The 23,184-nt window shown below is 37.7% G+C and overlaps 1 protein-coding gene across 1 annotated transcript in view; it reads left to right on the top strand.

The window, feature by feature from the left end:
- The window catches only part of TENM4 (teneurin transmembrane protein 4), a 1,183,725-nt gene that overhangs the window by 717,232 nt on the left and 443,309 nt on the right, over positions 1 to 23,184 (top strand). The window contains exons 6-7 of the mRNA XM_063431236.1: positions 7,571 to 7,852; positions 13,382 to 13,651. Coding sequence (XP_063287306.1) covers positions 7,630 to 7,852; positions 13,382 to 13,651 — 493 coding nt within the window. The 5' untranslated portion in view covers positions 7,571 to 7,629. The remainder of the gene's footprint in view (positions 1 to 7,570; positions 7,853 to 13,381; positions 13,652 to 23,184) is intronic.

Below are 23,184 nucleotides of genomic sequence, written 5' to 3'. Positions count from 1 at the left end.
TTTGTTTGGACAGCAGTGGCTTCCTCTGTGGTATCCTCCCATGAAATCCATTCTTGTTTAGTGTTTTACATATTGTAGATTCGCTAACAGGGATGTTACCATTTGCCAGTGACTTTTGTAAGTCTTTAGCTGACACTCTAGGATTCTTCTTCACCTCATTGAGCAGTCTGCGCTGTGCTCTTGCAGTCATCTTTACAGGACGGCCACTCCTAGGGAGAGTAGCAGCAGTGCTGAACTTTCTCCATTTATAGACAATTTGTCTTACCGTGGACTGATGAACAGCAAGGCTTTTGGAGATACTTTTATAACCCTTTCCAGCTTTATGCAAGTCAACAATTCTTAATCGTAGGTCTTCTGAGAGCTCTTTTGTGCGAGGCATCATTCACATCAGGCAATGCTTCTTGTGAAAAGCAAACCCAGAACTAGTGTGTGTGTTTTATAGGGCAGCTGTAACCAACACCTCCAATCTCATCTCATTGATTGGACTCCAGTTGGCTGACATCTCACTCCAATTAGCTCTTTGAGATGTCATTAGTCTAGGGGTTCACATACTTTTTCCACCTGCGCTGTGAATTTTTACATTGTGTGTTCAATAAAAACATGGCAACATTTCATTCTTTGTGTGTTATTAGTTTAAGCAGACTGTAATTGTCTATTGTTGTGACTTAGATGATGATCAGATCACATTTTATGACCAATTTGTGCAGAAATCCATATCATTCCAAAGGGTTCACATACTTTTTCTTGCAACTGTATATAGAACCAACAGATTCCGTAGCGCTTTGTCCACTAGTCAAGATGCAGAATGCCCTCAGCCAGTTGCCAAATGTTTTAGGTATTTTTTATACCTATGCCATTTCTCCTCCTCTTCTTTCTTCAAATCCTTCTTATCCTCCTCCTTCAAGTCAAGATATTCCTCCAGGGGGAGAAGAGAAAAAATGTCTACAAATGTGGCCATCAATATATCCGTTCCTTTACCTCGGACTTCACGTGGCAGTCCAAAGGACCCGCAAACGAAACATTGACATTCTGACAAGTGGCATCAGGAATGTCCCCCAATAGCTACACCCGCTCTGCAACCGCTTCCATGGCAACCAACCCAGATGCCACCCCTGACCATCTCACCTGCAGTGCTAATGGCCCCCTCCAATGTACCCTGTGTGCCTGCCCCTACTTGTGCCGACCCCTGGACCCACACCTGTCTAAATGAATCCTTCCTCCCCGTACCCGCACTCCATTAATTAAGAAAAGCTTTTAAACCCTCCACTAAGTCTCCTTTGTGTGGTGCAAGCTGGGACTCACTATCCGAACCCTGTACAGCTGCTGGTCCTAGGGGTTGCCTCCTGAAATCCGCTGTCTGCAAACCCTTTTGAAGCCGTAGCGAAACTTGATCAGACGACCTGTGAAAAGATGGTATTCTGAGTAGGTCATCACCAGAACTCCCAGCCCCCCCTACCTCACGCCACAAGTCTGGCCTTGACCTGCTACGCTGTAGACAGAGGAACCTGGGGACCTGACATCCCTATCCTGAGTGCAGCATGTCCTGCCCACGCATGGATGGTAAAACACAGGGCGTCTCTCACTAAACCGAGAGTCATAGGGGACACCCTGCTGTGGCTGGCGGTGACGTCGCTGTCTATCACCATAGTTTCTTGCTGGGTGCTCCTCTCCACTGCCTGGAACCGCTGCGCAGTGGGAGGAGATGCATTGCCCACTGGGTGCCTGGGACTCTCCCCAACTCTGGAGCCTCCCAGGGGTGGTATACTGTCCCCACTGGCCAAGCCCCTCTTGGCTGCATCACCCTTATCAGATCTTGGCTGGGTAGGGGGTCCCCCAACCTCTTTCCCCTGATGAACACCAACTGAACCACTGCTAGGCACAGAGGCCAACTCACCCAGTACTCCTGAGCCTGCATCCTGCTGCTCCATCATCCTGGCAGAGTCCCCTGGGATCCGGGGCCTATCGCAGCCAAAATCTGCTATGTCCTGCAGACCCCCGTAAGGAGCGGAATCACGCTGTCCTGGTCGCACGCCTCAGTACCTGGCCGGCTCCCATGGTGTGTGGCTGCAATGGAACTCCTCCCTCAATCACCTTTCTCCATCCTGGCTTCAGGCTCTTGCCGCCCAGGGCTCATGCTCCCTGTCTGCTGCGGTCCAACTTCCACTCCGAGACTCAAACGTTACGGCACCCTAGTCCGGCGCGCCAGCCTCCGCACTTGGACCACAAGTGTAGCTGCTCCTCTTGCCGACGTACCCAGGCATTCTCCAGACAGGCAACTCCACACTCCCTGTCAGCTACTCTGACACCTTTCAAAATCGCCTCCATGTCACGATCTGCAATCCTGGCAGCCATCTGAAAGACAAAAAACAGAAAAACCTCACCAGCCTGCCAGAAACAAGTAGGTGAAAATTTAAAATTAGAATGGCTTATCACTAAAATGGCTACTATATATATCCCCCTAAGCCCTGCCCCCTTAGACTAACTGACAAGACCCAACATTTCCTATGCCTGCCTCCTAGCTATGTCAAGGCCCATTCCACCTAGCTTTGCTGTTCTATGGTGGAACTTTACAAAACTGCATTCCACAAACTGTGATCAGATTTGAAACATATACCTGTTTGTTCAATGTGTCACCATGTTCTTAGTCATCTATTTATCTTTATCCTGTCTGAAATATTGCAAGATTTCACCCACATATCTTAAACCTTTCTCTACCTCCTTTCCCAAAATTCATTTAAAGGATGAAAAATTAAAAAAGAAAAAAGTAGATATAAAAATGTAAATTTGTTAGGTATATCTGAAGCACAATTGATACAAGAATTTTTATTTTTTTTCATGAAATATATGCACGTCTAACCTCCACTCCCCTTAGTTTTAATTATAATAATTAGCCCACTTGGTAGATGTGTTCTATATAACAAAATCAACATAGGATTCATTCTGTAAGCTTGAAAATCTGGGAAATGTAAAAAAAAAAAAGCAAAAAAACCTTTCCAAGTGGAACAAACTTTCCAAGCGTATTTATTAGCGCTTACCATACTGATAATTTAAGTAACCAATGAAAAATAATAAATATAAATTATCACATGTCATTGGAACAAAGTACCTGCGTGTTTTCATTGCGATCTCTCTATGGCTGACTGGCTCATGTTCACCAGCCACTTAATCATTAATCATATTAGCTCACATCCAATATTAGGGGTATTTGAATGCTTTCGACTGGAAAATAATGTTTTTGCAAAAAATCTAATTTTGAATAATATAAGACTAATTTAGCAGAATAGTTGTAATACTAAAGCAAGGTTGAAAAGAGTTCTATATGGAGTGGTTTCAAATCAATTTTTCTTTGTGTCGTGGTTTTTTTTTTTTCTGTTTTTCTCTAGGCATTTTCTGTATTAATAAATTAAAGGGACATTTTAAGCACCAAAATTATATCAGCTTGATGAATCAGATGTAGTGTAAATATCATGCTCATGTAATTCCACTGCTCAATTCTCTGCCATTTAGGAGTTAAATCCCTTTTTTGTTTATGCCCTAGTCACCTTCCCTGGCTCAGACTGACATAGCCTCTCTACAAAATATATTGTTTACTTTTCAATTAGATTTGAAAGCACAGTGTGTTTACTTTAGAAGTTTATATCTCCTGCTCTCTTGCAGGGTGGAATTATACACCAGAAGTTGTTTGTTCGTAAATTAGGCCATGAACAAAGGGCTGCCTGATAATGGAGATAATGGCAGAACTTTATCATTGTCCACTAAGTGCCAAATATGGGAAGTAGATTGTCTCAGGAAGGTCATGAATGGTTCCACCCAGTTGGGAGAGCTAGGTTCTTCACAAATGTGTAGGGCCAGAAAAAGGAAGGAGGAGAGCTCCAGTCTTTGAGCTAAGGCATGCTACACTTGAACTGTAGTGCAATTAGAGGACTAATTTTGTACCAACATTGGTAACAAACACTACCAATGGCATATCAAACTGAATTGCATCAACCTCTTTGCATAACATATGCACCCCATCCTTGGACCACTTCAAAATGCATAGGCAGGTGTGTCACCAAGTAACCCCTCCCAACCTTAGACAAACTGAGAGTGTTGTAGCTAATATCTGGTTTGGTGTCAGCTACAAGTTTAGTGACAAGCATTTTGTATGTCAAAATGTAGAGAATGTGTGGTAAAAGCTCCATTTAGATGACCCCTGCCAAGCCAGGAGAGGTCCGGCAACCCCCAGTCCTCCAAATATGGCCAAACCTATCCAAAGTTGGTTCAAAATTGCCTGGTGCAATTGTCTAAGGTCTCTTGTTAGCCATACCCCAGATACTTAATTGAACTGTCTAACCTTAGGAATTTGAAAATCCAAAGGATCTTGACAGCTAAGTATCCTTAAGCCTCAATTACTGCTAGGATGTTAAGTAGTGCTGTTTCAGGATTTGTCACATAAAACAACAGTCATGAGAAAGGATTGGGGGCACACCAGAGACCTGCATTTTGCATGAAAGGTGCTGCCGCAGTGACCAAACTTCATACATGAAAAAAAATAGTTGTGGCGCACTCAGACTACAACAAATACAACACAAAGAAGGCTTCTAAATTGCCTAACTTCTACAAATAGGGGGAAGGCATTCGATAGAGTGAATTGGGAAGGCATTCGACAGAGTGAATCCAGAGTGAATTGGGAAGGCATTCGACAGAGTGAATCCAGAGTGAATTGGAAAGACTTTAGACAGAGTGAATTGATGTCCACTTTTGCTGTTACCTTCAAACCTTTTTTAAATGTGGTTCAGCAAAACGTGACCATCACATGTCTTTTGGTGGGTAACGCTGAACAGATCTGTATGTCCATGACTGTTGTTTTATACATGAAAAAAATAGTTGCGGCGCACTCAGACTACAAAAAATAAAACAAAAAGAAGGCTTCTAAATCCACCACTGCTTTCAAAGTACCCCAATGTTGGTGGGTCCTGTGCTAAAATGTGGGAGACAAATTAAATAGTACTAGTGTTAAAAATAAAGTGTATTATTAAATCCTTGTAAGAGCAAAGTGAGTATACAAAAATAAAGTGATGAAAGCAATTAAAAACAGTGTTAAGAGTCTTCAGAGGCCCCTTTAGAGGTGGCCACAGGTGTGTGTATATATAGGAGGAGTTTTCAATAGTCAGGTCATCTGCAATAGTGAGTATAATTTAATTGTTTAGTTTTAACACTGTTTTTAATTGCTTTCATCACTTTATTTTTGTATACTCACTTTGCTCTGACAAGGATTTAATAATGCACTTTATTTTTAACACTAGTACTATTTAATTTGTCTCCCACATTTTAGCCTAGGACCCACCAACATTGGGGTACTTTGAAAGCAGTAACATCATATGACCATATGGTGGAACTAAATCCCCATATTTATTCTTAGATAGGCAATTTAGAAGCCTTCTTTTTGTTTTATTTTTTGTAGTCTGAGTGCGCCGCAACTATTTTTTTCATGTATAAAACAACAGTCATGGACATACAGATCTGTTCAGCGTTACCCACCAAAAGACATGTGATGGTCACGTTTTGCTGAACCACATTTAAAAAAGGTTTGAAGGTAACAGCAAAAGTGGACATCAATTCACTCTGTCTAAAGTCTTTCCAATTCACTCTGGATTCACTCTGTCTAATGCCTTCCCAATTCACTCTGGATTCACTCTGTCGAATGCCTTCCCAATTCACTCTGGATTCACTCTGTCGAATGCCTTCCCAATTCACTCTGGATTCACTCTGTCGAATGCCTTCCCAATTTACTCTGGATTCACTCTGTCGAATGCCTTCCCAATTTACTCTGTCGAATGCCTTCCCCCTATTTGTAGAAGTTAGGTAAAGGCTGCTCAAGGTCATAGGCGAATGGTGAATAAGCAATTAGGGGTCTTACCTCTCATCTCCCTTTTTAGAAAAAAAACAACCTGATCCTCATATATCAATCCAAGGATATATGATTTTTGTGTTGATAGAGAGCAGCAGTGGAGAAAGTAGTTACATTTTACCCTTAATGGTACCGTATTTGTATCCTCTTTTTTTGGGGGGGCGGGGGTGAGGTGTAGGAACCAATCGCAGGTAAATCTCAACAATACACAGACTTAATTTTTTTGTTTGCACTGTATGATACTGTTATGATTTTATGGAATGATGTCACCTCCAAACTGCCTCAAATGTAGGAGAATGACAAAAATGTTGTACCCCTCATTCCAGGCTTGTTCTCCAACAACAAAATCCCATAAAAACATTGCAAAAGTCAGTCATTAAATGCCCACACATTTTTCCTTGTACCTTCCTGGGGAGATAGGTGGGGAGGGCTGGTGGACCTTTTCTATCCTGATATCTTTTAGAACTATCTTATCCCTATTTTAAAGAACTGTAGAGATTTTCCACACTGCTTAGAAATGGTTAAAAAAAAAATAAGAAACCTTAATTTTGTTTTCTTTTCAAACGAATACTAAGTATTTATTTAATTTAAAACAATAGTTTGTGACTATTTATTACACAAAATGCTCTTGTGCTATCTGAAAACTGTCATTTTGAAGTTTAATTTGTGACAACGCTCTGCTTCTGCCTAAACTGGTCATTAGTAATGCTTTTAAAGTAAGAGTTTAATTTTGAATATAGCTTCAGGGTGCCGGCATTAGTTCGGTGTAACACGGACTCAGTAAAAATCATCCCATTATCTGATTCAATTGCAACTGCTTTAACCCTGCACAAGTTAAATGAAGTGTGAAATATCTCGAATTACTGTTTACTATTTAAATAGCCTACTTAACAGAAATTCAAACGGACATTCGAGTATGTTTATTAAACTATGAGTTGTTTTATAGTGTGTACATTCAGATTTTGGCAGACGACTACTAACCTTTGAACACCTCCTAAAACTTACTTTCATTATAAGACTACTTACTGCAGTGTCTAATTCACCTTATATTATATTATATATATATATATATATATACACACTATGGGACATACCTCTTAATTATTGATTCAAGTGTTTCAATCAAACCCATTGCGGCAGGTGTATAAAATCAAACAACTAGCCATGCATTTTGCATTTGTAAACATTTATGAAAAAATGGGTTTTCCTTATTTTATGTTGCTTGTCCTTTGGGCACTATTAAATGTTTAAAAAAAAAACAAAAAAAAAAAAACGTTATTTCTAACCTGGGGGGGGGGGGTGCCCGACAACCCAGGCAGTTCCCATGCAGGTAGTGCTTCAAACTGCCGATTGGCCATGTGATCGCATTGCTGGATTGGCTGCAGGGGGTTGACAGGCAGTCCCCCAAATCACGATCGCCTGATAAAGCAAGTATTCGTGTAATGAACACCATAATGTCATTAAAGCCATCCTTTTTCAAAATGGCATAGTATGCCTTAATGACGTTAAAAGGGTTCAATGTGATATTAAAGAATACTAACATTTATTATTAGAGCAATCAGAGTTACAGGTTTTCTTAATATTTAGTTTAAGATTATTATCTAGATATGGTTTTGAGTACTAGCAATACTATTCCTTTATTTCAGTTGTCCTCTAATACTGTTGTTGGCTTGTTTACAGAAACATCTCCAGCCAAGCCCCGGACCATTCTCTTCAATGTTGAGGAAGACTAATGTGCCATGGATGTGAAAGAGAGGAAACCGTATCGTTCCCTGACAAGGCGCCGGGACACTGAGCGACGTTACACCAGCTCGTCTGCCGATAGCGATGAAAGCAGGATCCCCCAGAAATCTTACAGCTCCAGTGAGACCTTAAAAGCCTACGACCAAGACTCCAGATTGTCTTACAGCAATCGTGTTAAAGATATGGTGCACCAGGAGGTCGACGAATTCTGTCGAACAGGTGAGTGACATTGCTCGCTAAATATAAAACAGTGTAGACTAGAATTGAAGGCTCGGGGTTGGTTGAAATGCAACCTGGTGAGGGCAGAATTTGAGGCTGATGATGCTATGTGTGGGGATTTGAACAATATCTGTTTTTGCAGTTTTTTTATGTATTAAAAAGCAATAATAATAACATAGCCGTGTTTGAAAGTCCAAACAACTAGATCATTTTTATACTTGGCTATTTTGGCACAACGTTTTTAAATTCATTTTGAAATCCTGGCAATTCACAATTCATGGGATTCTATAGTGTTGGAAATACAAAGTTTAATTTTGAGCACTATAGTGCCGTCTAGTGTCCCACCTCCTCCCCCTTGTGCCATCCCCCGCCATCATCTAAAGGGTTTAAAAAAAAAAAAACTGGGTTGGTTAAGGACAAATCAACTGCCCAAAGCCTTTCATGGAGAGATTTAGATATTCATATAAAAACACTCCTGAGTTAGGGCTGTATTAGATCAAGTTCTGTTTTAAAATATTTGTTTTTGTGCATTCATTGAAATAGCTCAAATTATTAACAGGATATGCCAACCACTGTATGATGTTGACTGGAATATTATTCTTAACATTTCAGCAAGTGCTTCTTTCACTATTCCGTTATATCAAATGTTGATTATTAAATCCCACCAGCCCCGGCCAGAATCTCAAGCATGCGAGAAGCTGAAGTTCTAAAGTTCTGCAGGGACAGACAACTTCTGTGCATTAAATTTCAAAAGTAAACAACTAGAACCGATTTATTTATGTTTTTCTTCATCAGTGAGTTAGAAAGTTAAATTACCCGAGAACCGGGCAGCAGGAACTCTGACACTCTCTGTGCGTAACCCACCCAGCTATGAACAACCGGTCCAAGGTGTCTGATGTTAGCATGCTGTGTGTTGTGCGGGTTTTGACCGGATACAAAAGTTGCAGAAAAGTGATATTGCCAGTCAGGAAGAGAGTATTCCGTCTGGCTGATTGACAGCCCAAGGAGACAGCCATGCACAAATAAATAAAGCTGTTCATTTTAAACAGAAAGCAAAAGGGACAGGTATTTACACCATAACTACATCAGCAACGTGAAGTTATTATAGAGCTTAAAGTGACCCTTTAACTCACATTGGAAGGTTCTGATCGGCTCTTTTCAGTAGTATAGTTACTTAAAGGTGTCACTTTAAAACTATTTTTTAATATAATAATAATAATTTTATGGCGTTTTGAAGAAGATTCAAGAGGAAATGTATTTTCTTTTCAGATGAAGTATATGTAAAAAAACAAAAATTTAAAAACAACTCCCTGTCTTTAGTATTCGCAGGATCCTTCAGCCATATACATGCATTCAAAAACAGTTTTGAGGTGACAGTTGTTCTTTAACTCACATCATAAGGTTCTCATTGGCCGAATGTTTTTAATTTGTTCACTAATGTCACTAAAACTAAAGTTTGATCACTTTATTAATTTAACATTTTTTACACAATACTATTGCACAGAGTCCTTTACAAAAAAGCCATAGGGATAAAGGATTATACATCGGTACGATAGACACATAAAATGGCATGCCATCTCAGATATGAGCAATTGATGCGATTGTGAGATAGCTAGCAGAAAAAAGATGGAGAATTATAGTCTATAATGATTCTGGGACTTTCTCACCGGCTGGATCCACTTTGAGTGCTTATAGAAACCACACTAAAAAGTTATCATTCCTGGTTCCTTTTTGAATATTTTACTGAAATCACATTAGACAATTTCGATTGGCTGGCTCCACTTTGGGTATTTCCAAAAATGACATTACAAAGTTTTCATTGATGGGTTCCATTTTGGATATTTGCTAAAATTATAATGCCAGGTTCTCACGGCTAAATCTATATCTGATACTACAGCACCATTGCTTTTAGTTTAGGTTTGAACAAATTTATTTTACACTTATTAACCTTAAGTAGCAAGTTCACGCAAATCTCTTCATGTATCAACCTCAAATTGTTATACGTAACACTTTTTTGTAAGTTACCTTTCCCTTTCTAATTGTAAAGTCCTTATTTTGAAATGCAAGATAATGCACACGGCAGTATTACTGCAACTACAACTGGATATTTTACAAGTTGAGCTCTTGCACGATCAAAGTTTTCAAAACATTCTGATCAAATGGTAAAACCTTCACAATGTCGCTCCAGAGAAATCTGAAATCAGAAGCCTATCTAAACAAATCATAGTGCTATGTCATATTGGAAACGTAGAGTGAAAATGACTTGTACAGGATAGCAGGTTGACCAATTTTAGAGGCGTCCCAAATCACAATTTACCTTGTTTCACGTGGGAATGTTACGCTTGCACTTTTACCATTAATGTAATTGCTAATGTGCAATTTAGCAACACATGATCAACACTTTGCATCTTGTAGGACGTTATTAAGCTTAGGTACTGCTAAAACAGATGGCATTTTGTAAACAGTAGCTCCGGGTTAACAACTACGAGAGCATCATATTAATCCCTTCACAGCTATCGTAAGCCCGTTACCGATGTGAATCAGGTCAAGTGATTCTGGCTGCTACGGCAAAGCAGAGTTTCCAAATGAGCTAATTTGTATATAATGTGGTCTAATAGACTCAGTTCCCTGATATAGCATTTATTAAAACAGCTAATGTTGGAAGCTCGATGACTGAGCAACTCGCATTTAACCTGTGCGATGAAAGAATTGGTATTTACAATGGAATACACACAAGTATATTGACATTTTTTACTATTGCATTCATGTATTCCAGAAATTATGTAAAATGGAGAAATTTAAACATGTTGCGGATTTTTCCTTAGCAGGAGGACACTCAACTCATATGCTCATAGGTTAAAAATAATATACCCCTCACTTCCTCTATAGGAATCCACTGATTGCATTAAAGTATCGAGCATCTGTTTGTCTGTAAACATCAAAACTAATCATCCTCAGTCAGTTTTTTTTTTTTTGTTTGTTTGTTTGGGCCGAAATGGCTGCCCTCATTTTTCTGTAGTTAACTTGTCATGCAAAAAGTATTTAAAAAAAAAAAAAAATCATATTTGTCATAATATATCTTAAATGAACAGTGTGAGTCAGTTAATGAAAAGTCAGTTAATGATCTAAGTTGTGTGGGTGCACAGCCAAAGGCCCACTTCCACCTGAAAAACCAGGAACAAATATATTAAGATTCCCTCTAAGAATGTATCTGTAAATAACCCAACACTGGAATAATGATGTTTATAACACCTGTCGCCTTAAAGGGAACTTCAAGCATCAAAACAACTTCATCTAAATGAACTTGTTATAGTGCCAGGAGGCTCACAGAGACACTCTTACCTCAAGGGGTTAAACCAGTTTCGAGCAGTTTAACCCCTAAGTTTCCTCCAGTGCAGGCTGCATCCGGCTTCTGAATTTTCACATAGAAATGTACTTTATCCGAGTCAGTTTAGTGACTGGGGAGTCACTGATTGGCTGAGAGTATTAGCTGACCGTTCTCAGCCAATGAGGGGTGCCTCTGCCTCGTGGCACTCCACGCTTCCCATAAGTGAAAATGCTGAGGTTTAACCCCTGGCACCATAACAACATCATGTAGATAAAGTTGTTTTGGTGCATGGAGTGTCCCTTTAAGGTCATACCATATACTCTTTACGCTACCCAAACGGCATAACTGCACAAACCGTCATTTCATAACAGTTTCACTGCTTGATTGCTGAAAACATTTCCTAAAAGGAACTTGAAAGTAAATATTTATTTAATGGCGCATGTGAAATGTCACCATATACGTTCTAACTTTCTCTCTTTCTCTCTATTTATATGTTTATTTTTTAAAATAATAATAAAAAGAACATTAAAATAAAATCGATTTTTATTAACTTGATATTTATGAGTCCTTTGCGGGAGTTTTGTTTGTTTTTGATTACTTTTTGTTTGAGTTATTTGTGTGTTTCTCGTTTTTTTTTACATTCAGTTTTTTTGCAATATATCATCGTCCTTACTGCCACCGAAAAGGTTAAGCTATCTCCAAACACCTCCCGGGCTACTCAATAAAGCTGCTGCCATAGAAAGCCTGGTGTAAATTATAACGTCTCCGTAAATCAAGTTGATTAATCTGTAGAACTTTGGTAAAACATTTGAAGTCAAGCAGTATTTCGTTTTGTCAAGGCACAGAGCTTTTGTCTGGGTACAATTATCACAGGCTGCTTTGTACTCCGAGTTGGCTGCTGAAGTTAGGACCCGTGAACGGCTCAGTCTCTCTGCCTGTCAGGAATGTCAGGAAATGCTACCTGCCTTAGTTAATTAAAAAGGTGTGAGGTACAAGAAGCGATTTAGTCAGTAGGATGTAACGGGCTTGCTTTACCACTTCGTACTACAAAACGTGGAATGAATGTCAGCTCTTTTTCGCCCTGTAAATTTGTCTCAGAGATGTTTGTTGTGTTTTAGACATTGAGCTTAGTTTTCGGTTTCAATGTAATGGTTATTATTATTATTATTATTATTATTAAAAAGTGACTATAAGTCAGAAAAATAAGTACAACATAATGACTTGGTTAAATGGTCATTATATAAAATTCACGAACTCGTCTCTCGGGCAGTACAGCAGGAGAACTTCATTGGATGTGTTTGCCAGTGCAGCACGCACTAGGACCATGCAGAGAACACTTCATTGGGACTCTTTGCGTGTCCTGTAAGTAAGGGGGCATCCGGGAGGCTATCGGTCAGCCTAAGGTGCTTGACACCAATCTGACACACCCATTTCAGTGGGTAAGCATGCCCACTTCTCAGACAGGCCCACCTATTGTGGGAGGTATGGATCTACACATCTGCATATTTACCCTCTCAGGTTCCTCAAGGCCTGTGAATGTGGCCCCACCCATGTATAGTAAATAAAGTATTTTCCATTAATTTATAAACTGTAGGGATTTGGGATAAATATGTTCATAGTGCTTGGATGCATCACAGAGCTCCACAGCAGAAAAACTCATAATAATGTGCATCAAAGAGCTCCTCCGCAATACACTCAGAGTAATGTACATTGTATCACAGAGCTCCACAACATCAAAAATGTTAGTTATGTGCATAGTGTATGAATTAAACACAGAACGCCTCTGAGTGAGTGTGGCTGAGTGTGATGTGTGTGATTTGCATGTGTGTACTATGGATGGTTGGATTAGTGCTGTCAGAGCGGGGATTTGGCTGAACGTGATGTATGTCAGACAGTTATATGTGTATTCAAATATGAAATTTGAGAGGGTTGGCCAAGTGCAATTGTGTGGTGGTTGGTTGAATATGATGTGTGTTTGTTATATGTGTGGGTATAGTGAAAGTTACCGTTCCTCCCCCAAGGGGCTCTTATTTCTGTTTCTCCCCTGTGCATGACAATCAGAACTTTGTTTAAAAAAAAAAAAAAAAGGAAACACTTTATAATTACAATACGTATTATTTAATATATTGCATGTCTTTGAGCTGAAGATTACTGAAATATCAAAATACAAAATAAGCAATTAATCTTTACTTTATTCATAGGTGGCAGCTTTACCTTGCAAGAGCTGGGTCTTGGTGAAGTGACACCACCACATGGGACCATCTACAGAACCGACCTTGGCTTGCCACATTGTGGCTACTCAATGACAGGTGACAACGATGCAGACACAGAAGCAGATACTGTTTTGTCTCCAGAACATCCGGTGAGACTCTGGGCGCGTAATACCAAATCTGGCAGGAGTTCCTGTTTGTCCAGCAGGGCCAACTCCAACCTTACACTGACCGACACAGAACATGAGAACACTGAAACCGGTAAGTGCTCTTCCATTAATAATATCTTCATTGCATTGAGTAAGCCCATATCTCATGTTTTAACTAGATGGTTTAAGTATGGGATGTAATGGCATTGTGGATGGTGGGTGGTCCTTTGAGATGTACATTCATGGTACATGAGATAACATGGGATGTCCTCATGGAACGGGCATTCCTTTTACTGTATTTGCGTCTGTTGGTACAATACCTGGCGAGCGAGATATGTCATATAATGTATGGTAATGGTTGTTCTATTTTCTTATACCAAAATAGATAATGGGATTTGCAATATTTGGACAATAGCAGTGTTACTTTAGGATATAATATGGCAGGAAGAACATAATCTGTTGATGGTCTGGTTGCTTTTGATTTGAAGACCTACATATTAATGCATTTTATATGATTTTAAATTTTGAAGCTCAGCTCAGTGAGATTATAATTATTTTTTAAAAAAATAGCTTTTTACTAAAAAAAACAAATAATGACATTACATTTTAACTGTTTCCTATTTGCTGATAACCGTTCCTCTTTGACATACCTCTGTAAAACTGCATAGTTGATGCAGTTACTGGGGTGAGGTGTGCAGTCAACGTGAGTACCAGGCACTTGCCTAAGCTGCACTTCCATTGGTTGGCCCCACTATATTCCTGAGCTGTCCTATGCAAGCCTATAAATGGGCATCATTTTCCTGTAATGGCTTGAGTGCACATTTACCTACATATATTTGTGGAATATTTGTTTTATTAAAAGCTTTATTAATTAGCTATCTGAATGTGCTATTATATATATATAATTATAATGGTATATTGATACTCTCACTTGTATTTTATATTTAATCTCCTCTGTAATTACATCCATCCATCTGATATTAAGGGGAAATTAGAAAGGCCCCTTTTCTTTTGATCTCTACTTTGTTTGTATTATTTAATTATTCTAACAATTGTCTGAAAAAGTGACCAGGCAATGAAATCGCGCCAGAAAGATGATTAAATGCTTTTCTAAAAAAAATACTTAGAAATATTAATTATTTAATATTTTAAATAAATCATTGCTTCTTTTAATAATATAAATAATAAAGATTTTTAAATAAGCGATAGTTATTTTTTTATGATTGAATATACGTTTAAATAAAAATAATTGTATATATTCAAGCATCGCATTGTCCGATTGGGGAAAAAGGCTATTTCTATGCTTTTGTTTGGCCACATTGAGAGGGAAAGGGTATATACATGTGTGTGTTAGAGAGAGAGGACTGTCAGTGTTTGAATCTTTGCTTGCATTTAAAAAGTAAAAAATAAAATGAAATTTAAAGGAATACTCAAAGCACCATATCCACTACAGCTCACGGTGAAGAACTTTGGTTTTCGGGATTTGATAGTGAAGTTGGTCCTTGAGGACCTCAGGTAAAGAGTCAAACCATTTAAAACTCCTTAAAATGAGGGGCACCAGGCTGTAGTGGTTTTGGTACTTGGAGTGTTCCTTTAATGACTAATAGCTATCTCTCTCTCTCTCTCTATATATATATATATATATATATATATATATATATATATTTCTGTTATATATATTTGCTGTTTTTGAATCAAAAGAATATTACTTTAAAATTATTCTTTTGTACTAATGCTTATAAAAACATGTTTGGCTGTATCTTTTTACTCCAACCTATACATACATGGGAACATTGCTAAATTGTTGGTTGAGTTCCCTTCCACCGATGATAACCCCATTGTAGAAAGTTTGAGGTTCGGAGATACGTTTCTGTAAGAATGATTAGATACTGGGTACTGTGCATTAAGGCAGATTACAGGATGGAGCATATTCGACTCTACAACAATAATATGATATTTCCCACTTAGATCCTCTAATTATGTAAAAACACAGAACATCAAGGTCAATCCTAGACTGTCTCCCAGTGTGATAATACATTAATGTTTTTATAATAATTTCACTGCAGAACATCACAAGAATAAAGCTTTCTATCAGAGCTTGGAGTTTTTAGTTTTTTTTGTAGGGTAAAAATCTTTCCATCCACAAAGCCCATGATGGCCTCTTATATTCCTAAAAACATGTTCAGTGCAAGATTAATGTTTTATCTACTGAACTATTTATAGAATTGACAAGTGAACTTAAAATATAAAACCAAGCGTAACCATCAATAAAGGAGTTCTGGACACTTTCCAATTTGGTCACTTTGACTTACAATTTAAAATTATTTTGTTAGTTCTCTACAGTTCCCAGTTGAGTGATTAAACTTCTAAAAGTATATTGTTTATTATTATAACTAATTACTTGTCTATTAATTCAGATGGAACATTCTGAAAGTTACACTCCATCAACAGCCAATAAGACTTTGGCTTTCTTTATCGAAATGTCTGCAGCTCTTCTCTCCGGGACAATACCCAAATACTAATACAATCAATTGTTCGATAGTAACAGTGCCCAAACTTGGCACGGCAGCTGGCGTGGGCTCTCAGGTTGACTGAACATGACAGCTGCCATGACAAAGTTTAGCCATCACTGTTCTATAGCTTTTGGGTAAGATAATGAAAGTTCATTCATGAAAGGCTTGGCTGAAAAGGGCCTCTTCGTATTTATCTGGTAACCGGATAGCCCAGGTCCCAGCTGCTCTGCCGTGCTTCGGTGATCTCATGCAGTGAGGGCCATGTGTCACAGATCACATCTACACATCAGAGTCAGGAGATAGATTTTGAAGCAAAAGACCTGCACCAGCCCATGGAATTCCCAAGGCTTTCAAAAAGATCAATATGCTGGGAGGTGAATTATTGAATAGCAAAATAAAAAAAAGAATTCAGCACTTTGTGTCAGTAGAAAAACATTTGGTTATTTGTGTTCATTTAAGCGCCTATATTTTATTTGCATTCAATATATAAATATATATATTTACGTTAGAACAATGTAATATATTCAAATTAAATTGTTTGTTTCTACTTTTTGCAACTCAAATAAGCAACCTACTTAAATCAGTAATAATATGCATCATTATAATGAAATTAATTTCATGAACACAACTTCTTCACACACATTTTTGAGTTAATGAACATTTGTAAAATTTGGCAAAAATAATTTTAATGTAAAAGAACATGACGATGATACCAAATATTTGGTGTACAATGGCTTACGAAGCACAGAATCTTCCCTGAGAACTGGCCACATGCTGGACAAGTGGAGATATCTCTAGTTGAGTATTGTCCTGGGGTTCAAGAATTCTAGAAGGCTACTCAAATCTAATTAAATAACATCAGTATTAACTCCATGGCGAAGACCAAGTGGCTGCCTATCAGATATCATCCGGAGGCACCTCTGCACAATTTGCCCAAGTTGTAGAAAGAGATCTTGTAAAATGAGCTCTGATCTTGGCCGGCGGAGTTTTATTATACTTTCGGTATGCATCTGCTATAACTTCTTCTTCTTCTTCTTTCTCCAAAGTGTTGAAGAAGAGACTGCTTCTTCTTTCCTTGAACCATTAGGTAGGATGAACATTTTTCTGACTTCCTAAAGTCTTTAGTAGTTTCCAAATATTTTATTAAATACTCTAGTATATCCAGTTCATGAAGTTTCACTTCCTCTGGAGTTTAAGGATTTGGAAAGAAGGATGGTAAAACTACTTCTTGACCCATGTGGAAATTAGATGCCACTTTAGGAAGGAAATTTTGAATCGGTTTAAGAACAACTCTGTCATGGAAGATTAGAGTATAGGAGTCTTGAGATGAAAAGTTCAGAAATACGTTTAGTGGTTGGAATTGCGACCAGAAACACAGTTTTGTAGGTTAGAGAGAAACCACACAAAATAAATAGAAACAAACGCATGCTCATTCGTGCGAACGGGACACCAACTCGTTCAAACCAATTTAAACAAACTGCTATATAAATACCCACAAAAGGAGCTGGCAAATAACTAGAGGGACATATTAAAAGGAGCACATAAATCAGGTAAGAAACCTAATGCATTCGGTAGAAAAAAGAGGCAAATTTACACGAAATGCTAGTCTGTCAAATAGCAGTCTACTTGAAATTAAGCAGACATTGTGTAGGTGGATAGATAGGGACTTACAATATATATGCCCTGTTTACCTTTGTTCCGTGCTGTATAAATATCCACGGTAAAGGAGGAATATGTGAAGATTCCCTCGAAGTAGCTTAAATAACTAACTTTGAACCTATCCCAGTTAGTCCCATTCCAAACAGGTTGTTTACTGGGATCTTCAGATAAAGATAGGCTGAACTTTGTTTGGTAGACCCATGGTGCATATGGGAAGGTGGCCAAAGAATAAAACCATTTAAAATTAGGAAAATCCTGTCTGCCTGAGGACAAAAAAGACTAGTGTCATTAGTATTCTGCTTCCTGTCCTGTTCTGGTCCTGAGGGAGGAGCTACCCATAAGTGATGCTGCCATGATTAGCCAGGAATAAGGTGTCTAGCACAATAATCATAGTATTTTTATCTAGGTATGCTCCTATGTGCGCAGTTTCATCCATTTTGTTAATCATGTGCATAATGAAAAAACTTTTTTTATTTTTGTAGAAAATAAGGAAAGCTAGAGATTTAGAGATTCCCTTGATTCTTGCCATAGCTATTATAGCACTCTGAAGAAATGCCCTTAATGCAACAAACTCCCAATGGTGATTAATTACTTCATCCCTCTCGTAGAGATGGCAGAATCTCTGTAAGCCCGCCCTTTCTAAATTTTCTAGAATCTCGGGATGTCATTCCTGGAGGAAACACCCAGTTTCTCAGTAGTGGAGTTAATGGGGATGGGGAGGAAAATGTTATATATTCTTTATGAAATACAAATCGAGACTGTGTTGTAATTTCACTGAAAAACCAATGTAATTCAAAGATACCATAAGACAAAGTATGTCTTATTTGCAAGACTGTGGTTTCCAAAAGTTGACAAAAAACAGAACTTCGCTGTCAACTTTTGTCCAATCACAGTAGCCATCACAAGTGACAGATAAAAGAATCAGGCATTGATGTACTGAGGTTCTTGCAGTCTCCCAGGATCCTTCATAGACCTCAGTGTTGTACGCAAGCAAGTACACAAGTTGACTTAGCTCCTGATAACTGAAGCTCCAGATGCTTAAGAGGACCTGCAAGACGAAGATGGCGATGGTCACCAGGGACACTTTCTTTGAGAAGCACCAGAAACTTAGCCTTTAAGAGAAAGTAAGCATATTATTTTAATTGCCCATTGATTCTTAGTAACAGACTTTGGTTTTTAATTAAAATAATATTTGCTTCCTACATGATTTTATCACTTTTTAATTTATCTTACTCTTTCAGTGGATGTGCCTGTGAACATTCCAGGTTTGTTCAGATGACTCTAGGTTTAATAGCTCATTAATGGGCCCTGCATATGCTTATCTTCTCTAGTACATCCTGTTAAGACTTATATTGCCCCCCTTATTGTTTAAGGATATGTTGTTATAAAATGTAGCTCTCCACAAGGTCTATGTGAGTGGGTCTATATCACTTGGCTTACCTCTCTACTTTTCTTTTCCTTTAATGATACTGTCTATATATGTTAAAGTCTGTTTATCTTGGAGTTTATAGTCTAGTGCCTTGAAGATGTTAGTTTACTAACACTTAACTGAATTTGCCATATTGTATAGTAGAGGTAATGTTAAACAACACAATAATAATCACCCTGGTCTGTCAATAAATGTAACCCTGGTCACTTAATCTGAACTTAAAAGAGTCTTTAGCAGCTGGATCCCTGTGAATGTTAAATAGTTTATTGCTTGCACCGCAGAATAATTGACCTCAGAAGGGACTTTGAGTTTGGCTTCATCAAGTTTGTAATCATTGAGATTGCAAGTAGAACTACATTGACCTACAGTGAAATTAAAGATTTTGCTGTGGGCAACTATGGAATTTTAACAGCGACATGGAAGCCAGGGAATATCCTAAAAAAAAGAATAGAGATCTACCATCTTTAGTTGGGCTCCTTATGGTGATGATGAATCCCCTGTGGCTGAAAAGTCATGGCAATTACTGGAGATAAGTCCATTCTGACATATAGAAGATCTATATTCTGGAGTCTGCTCAGGAAGTCTTTGCCCAAGATGAGAAAGGAATTATTGATAATGTGACTTGTTTTACAATTAAGTCCCTGGCTGCTCATTTTTTAGAAAGCTGTTGAAACCTCAATGTTAAACTATATTAAAGTGAATAGATACATTTTTTTTCTTACAAAATAATGATACGTAAAAACAAATTAACATAAATAAAGGCTAAATGCCTTTTTCCAACGTGACTGATCTATTTTTTAAGCCAGATTCTGTAACAAAAGTAATACTTTTGTTTTAAATGGAGTGAATGTTACATGCCTGGACAAATGTGATTATGTTATACTCTAGTGGGGGAAAAAATGATCAAAATGATAAATGAGTGTATTTTTTTTTTAACGGGTTGGGTTTTTGAATTAAGAATTGTACACTGAATAATTTATGCCAGACATTAATAGGCTGCCAAGAATTAATTTTCTTAAGTGCTAATGTCCTGCATATTATTAGAATGATATCATATTTGATAGATTGTAAATGCAGCATTGTAAGCCTGTAAATTAACATGCAAATTTCAAGAGCTACAAAGAAGAAAAATTCCTATTTCAAAATTCAATAGCTAGAGACATACATTGAAGCAATGCAGGATTAGTGCCCGTGAGATACTTAAGAGGACAAGTGGGATTCTGAGAGAGTGCTTCTCATCACTATTCACACCGAATGAATTCAGACGACGAGAAACTAAATATCTAATAGAGACGTTACACTAGTGCAGTGGATATTTTACGGGGGAAGTTGAAGGGCTCTACAGCTCTAACTTTTCAAATTGCATTAGTACGACGCAGATAGATTTGCCACTCATCTGCCAATGACTCTGATAGGTGTGCTAGTTGCTAGTTTCATTATACAGGACAACTTATTTTGGAATACTGTCATTGTCCCGAAGAAGCAACTGTTGCCCGAACTGCAGAGACTCAAATATCATGTCTGACTGTGTGCATGCACCAATCAGGTGATGTCCCCATACTTGTCAGAGAGGGGCTGACCACGATCTTCCAAATCTTAGTAGATCAAATGATGGCCTTAATTTAATGTTGTTGGAAAAAACTTTTAAATGTTTTCATATTTTGGCTAACAAAAAATAATAAAATATCCAAAAAAGTATCATATATAAAACATATATCAAGATTTCAAAATATTTCAATATTAAATTGAAGATTTGTCCAAAATATTTAATTTATCAACAAATATATCATATTTAAAACAGATATCAACACATTTGAAAAGTTTATCTAGAAACATGACATCTTTTGAAAAGATAATCTGATAATATTAAATTAAGGCCTTAGTCATATTCGCAGAAAAATGAGAATACTTTTTTAAAAAATTGATAGTTAGGGCTTCCATTCATTTTTTTTTTTTCAAGGTTTTACATAAAATATTTTTTTTTACTAAAGAGTATGCTGTTAAGTAAGGAAAAGTGATTTTGATAAATGTAGGAGATAGTGGCATCACATATTAAACAGACTCGAGCATCAGTCTGATTATTTGCATTATCATATCTAAGTATCTGATTAATTGGTTGCTCACATTTTTGTGTATAATAGCAGTCTCTTCAAGTCCTTTTTTTGGGGAACATTAAGGTGTAGCTGTGTGATGGCCTATTGCACTCTTCGCCCCCTAAAGAACCTTGCATCTTGTCAATATTCAGATATTTAGTTAAAAAAAACAAAACACAGTAGGGTTTTGCTCTGTAGGGTTCATTCGCTAATGTCTGAATTGAAGTGCAATGCAATCTGAAAGCTGGCATTTAGGCCAAACTAGCTGATCTTAAATTATTTTTCCGATAAATGTGCATAATCATGGGTTGGCTATTTCTGCCTAAGGTTTGCCATTTGGGTTTCAATTCCCTTCAATTTGGACTTGAATAATAAAAATGAACGAACTCTTAAATTGTGAAATTTCAGAAATTTTCATTTTAGACTAAATAGTCAACTGGAAACTAAATCTCAAAGTCCGCTATGTTTTCATGTTTTGTTATTCTCACAACAATTCACAGTTTAGTAATTTGGCTTGGAAAATTTCAAGTAAAGTATGATTATTGTCAGATTTTTCCAGTCCGTCATTAGATTGAGGTACCAGATTTATTTTATTTCAGGGACTAGTCTGTGCCTTATCATTTCTTTGAGTAAATTGCTGAAAATTTTATTTTTTTAGCTGCATCCCATTCAAACAAGTTGCATTTAAGCTGTACCAAATTGTAGCTAACTAATTGAAAATGAAGCCTATAGCTCAAATTATCAATGCATGTAAACCCAGTACAAGCAAAAAAACGTTTTACGTTTGTATTTGTTTGAAATGATCCGTGAGATTTACTATTCTGACTCGCGGTATTGGAAAGTAGCGTAAAACGTCCAACTCAAGCGTAATACATTTTCTGGCATAAAGCCTTTGAAGTAGTCACAGTTTGACACATGCCAGACCAAAGACAAACTAACAATCTGCTCCTTTAGCAGCCGCGAGATTACACGCGCATTATCAATTAGCCAATTTTTAGGCTTGGCAGCAGCGAATAAAAATCCTCCCGTAGAGAATAATGGGAGCTCTTAGCGACTGGCTTTTTTTTGTTAGCGGCTCCTGGCAGTGCTATGTTAAGAGCCTATTAGGTCTGGTACTGATGATTAGGATGGGCCTAATTACAGAAACTTATAGACAGAAAACAGGTGGAGGTGTTGCTGAAGTGATACTTGCAGGATGCGTTTTAAACATATTGTTACCCTGTGTCAATATCTTTCGTCCATCTCAATCCAATCTATCTGTCCATCTTACAAGCCCCGGAGCTCTCAATGCCTTTTTCAATAATAACAAATCCTGAATTATCTCTGTTTAGGACTTCCTTATCCTCACCTATCTTTCCCTTCTTAGTAGCAAACAGAAGCTGTCTCCTGAGACAGGTGGATGTAGCGATTGTAGCCAAAAAGAGTACGTACCACACTGCCGCATGATGACAGGAGAATTCTGGGCTTCAATAGAGATAGAAGCAACAAGAGCATAAGCACAATTGACAAGGTCTGATTTAAGTCCATTATTATAAAGACAGACAGTTGATTAGAAGCTTAGTCTATCTGATAAATATAATTTCTCGTTGCTTTTACTTTGTTGCACTATGGCATTTGTTCAAATTGTTCTGGTAGAATTCTACCCCAGCGTAATAGATTAGATATAAACACTATCAAATGCAAATTTCGCATAACTTTTACCCGGTGCTAATTTTTATTACTGTCACCTTCTGATATATATTTTGGAGGGTTTGGAGTTTGTAGTATACATTCATACAATCATTTGCAGTTGCGTAGCCAATGGTCCCTATTTGTTTAAGGTTTTTGTGCTTGTCTAGAGTACATCTGCTGTCTTTATTTCTGATTTATAATTTTCTTAACAGCTGGATCTCAAAGCAAATATAAGCACTGGCTAAATTTTTAGCCACACAGATAAATCTCACGGTCTTAA

The sequence above is a fragment of the Pelobates fuscus genome, chromosome 1, assembly GCF_036172605.1.
Source record: "Pelobates fuscus isolate aPelFus1 chromosome 1, aPelFus1.pri, whole genome shotgun sequence".
Classification (NCBI taxonomy): Eukaryota; Metazoa; Chordata; class Amphibia; order Anura; family Pelobatidae; genus Pelobates; species Pelobates fuscus.
This window is presented reverse-complemented; position numbering and strand designations above follow the sequence as displayed.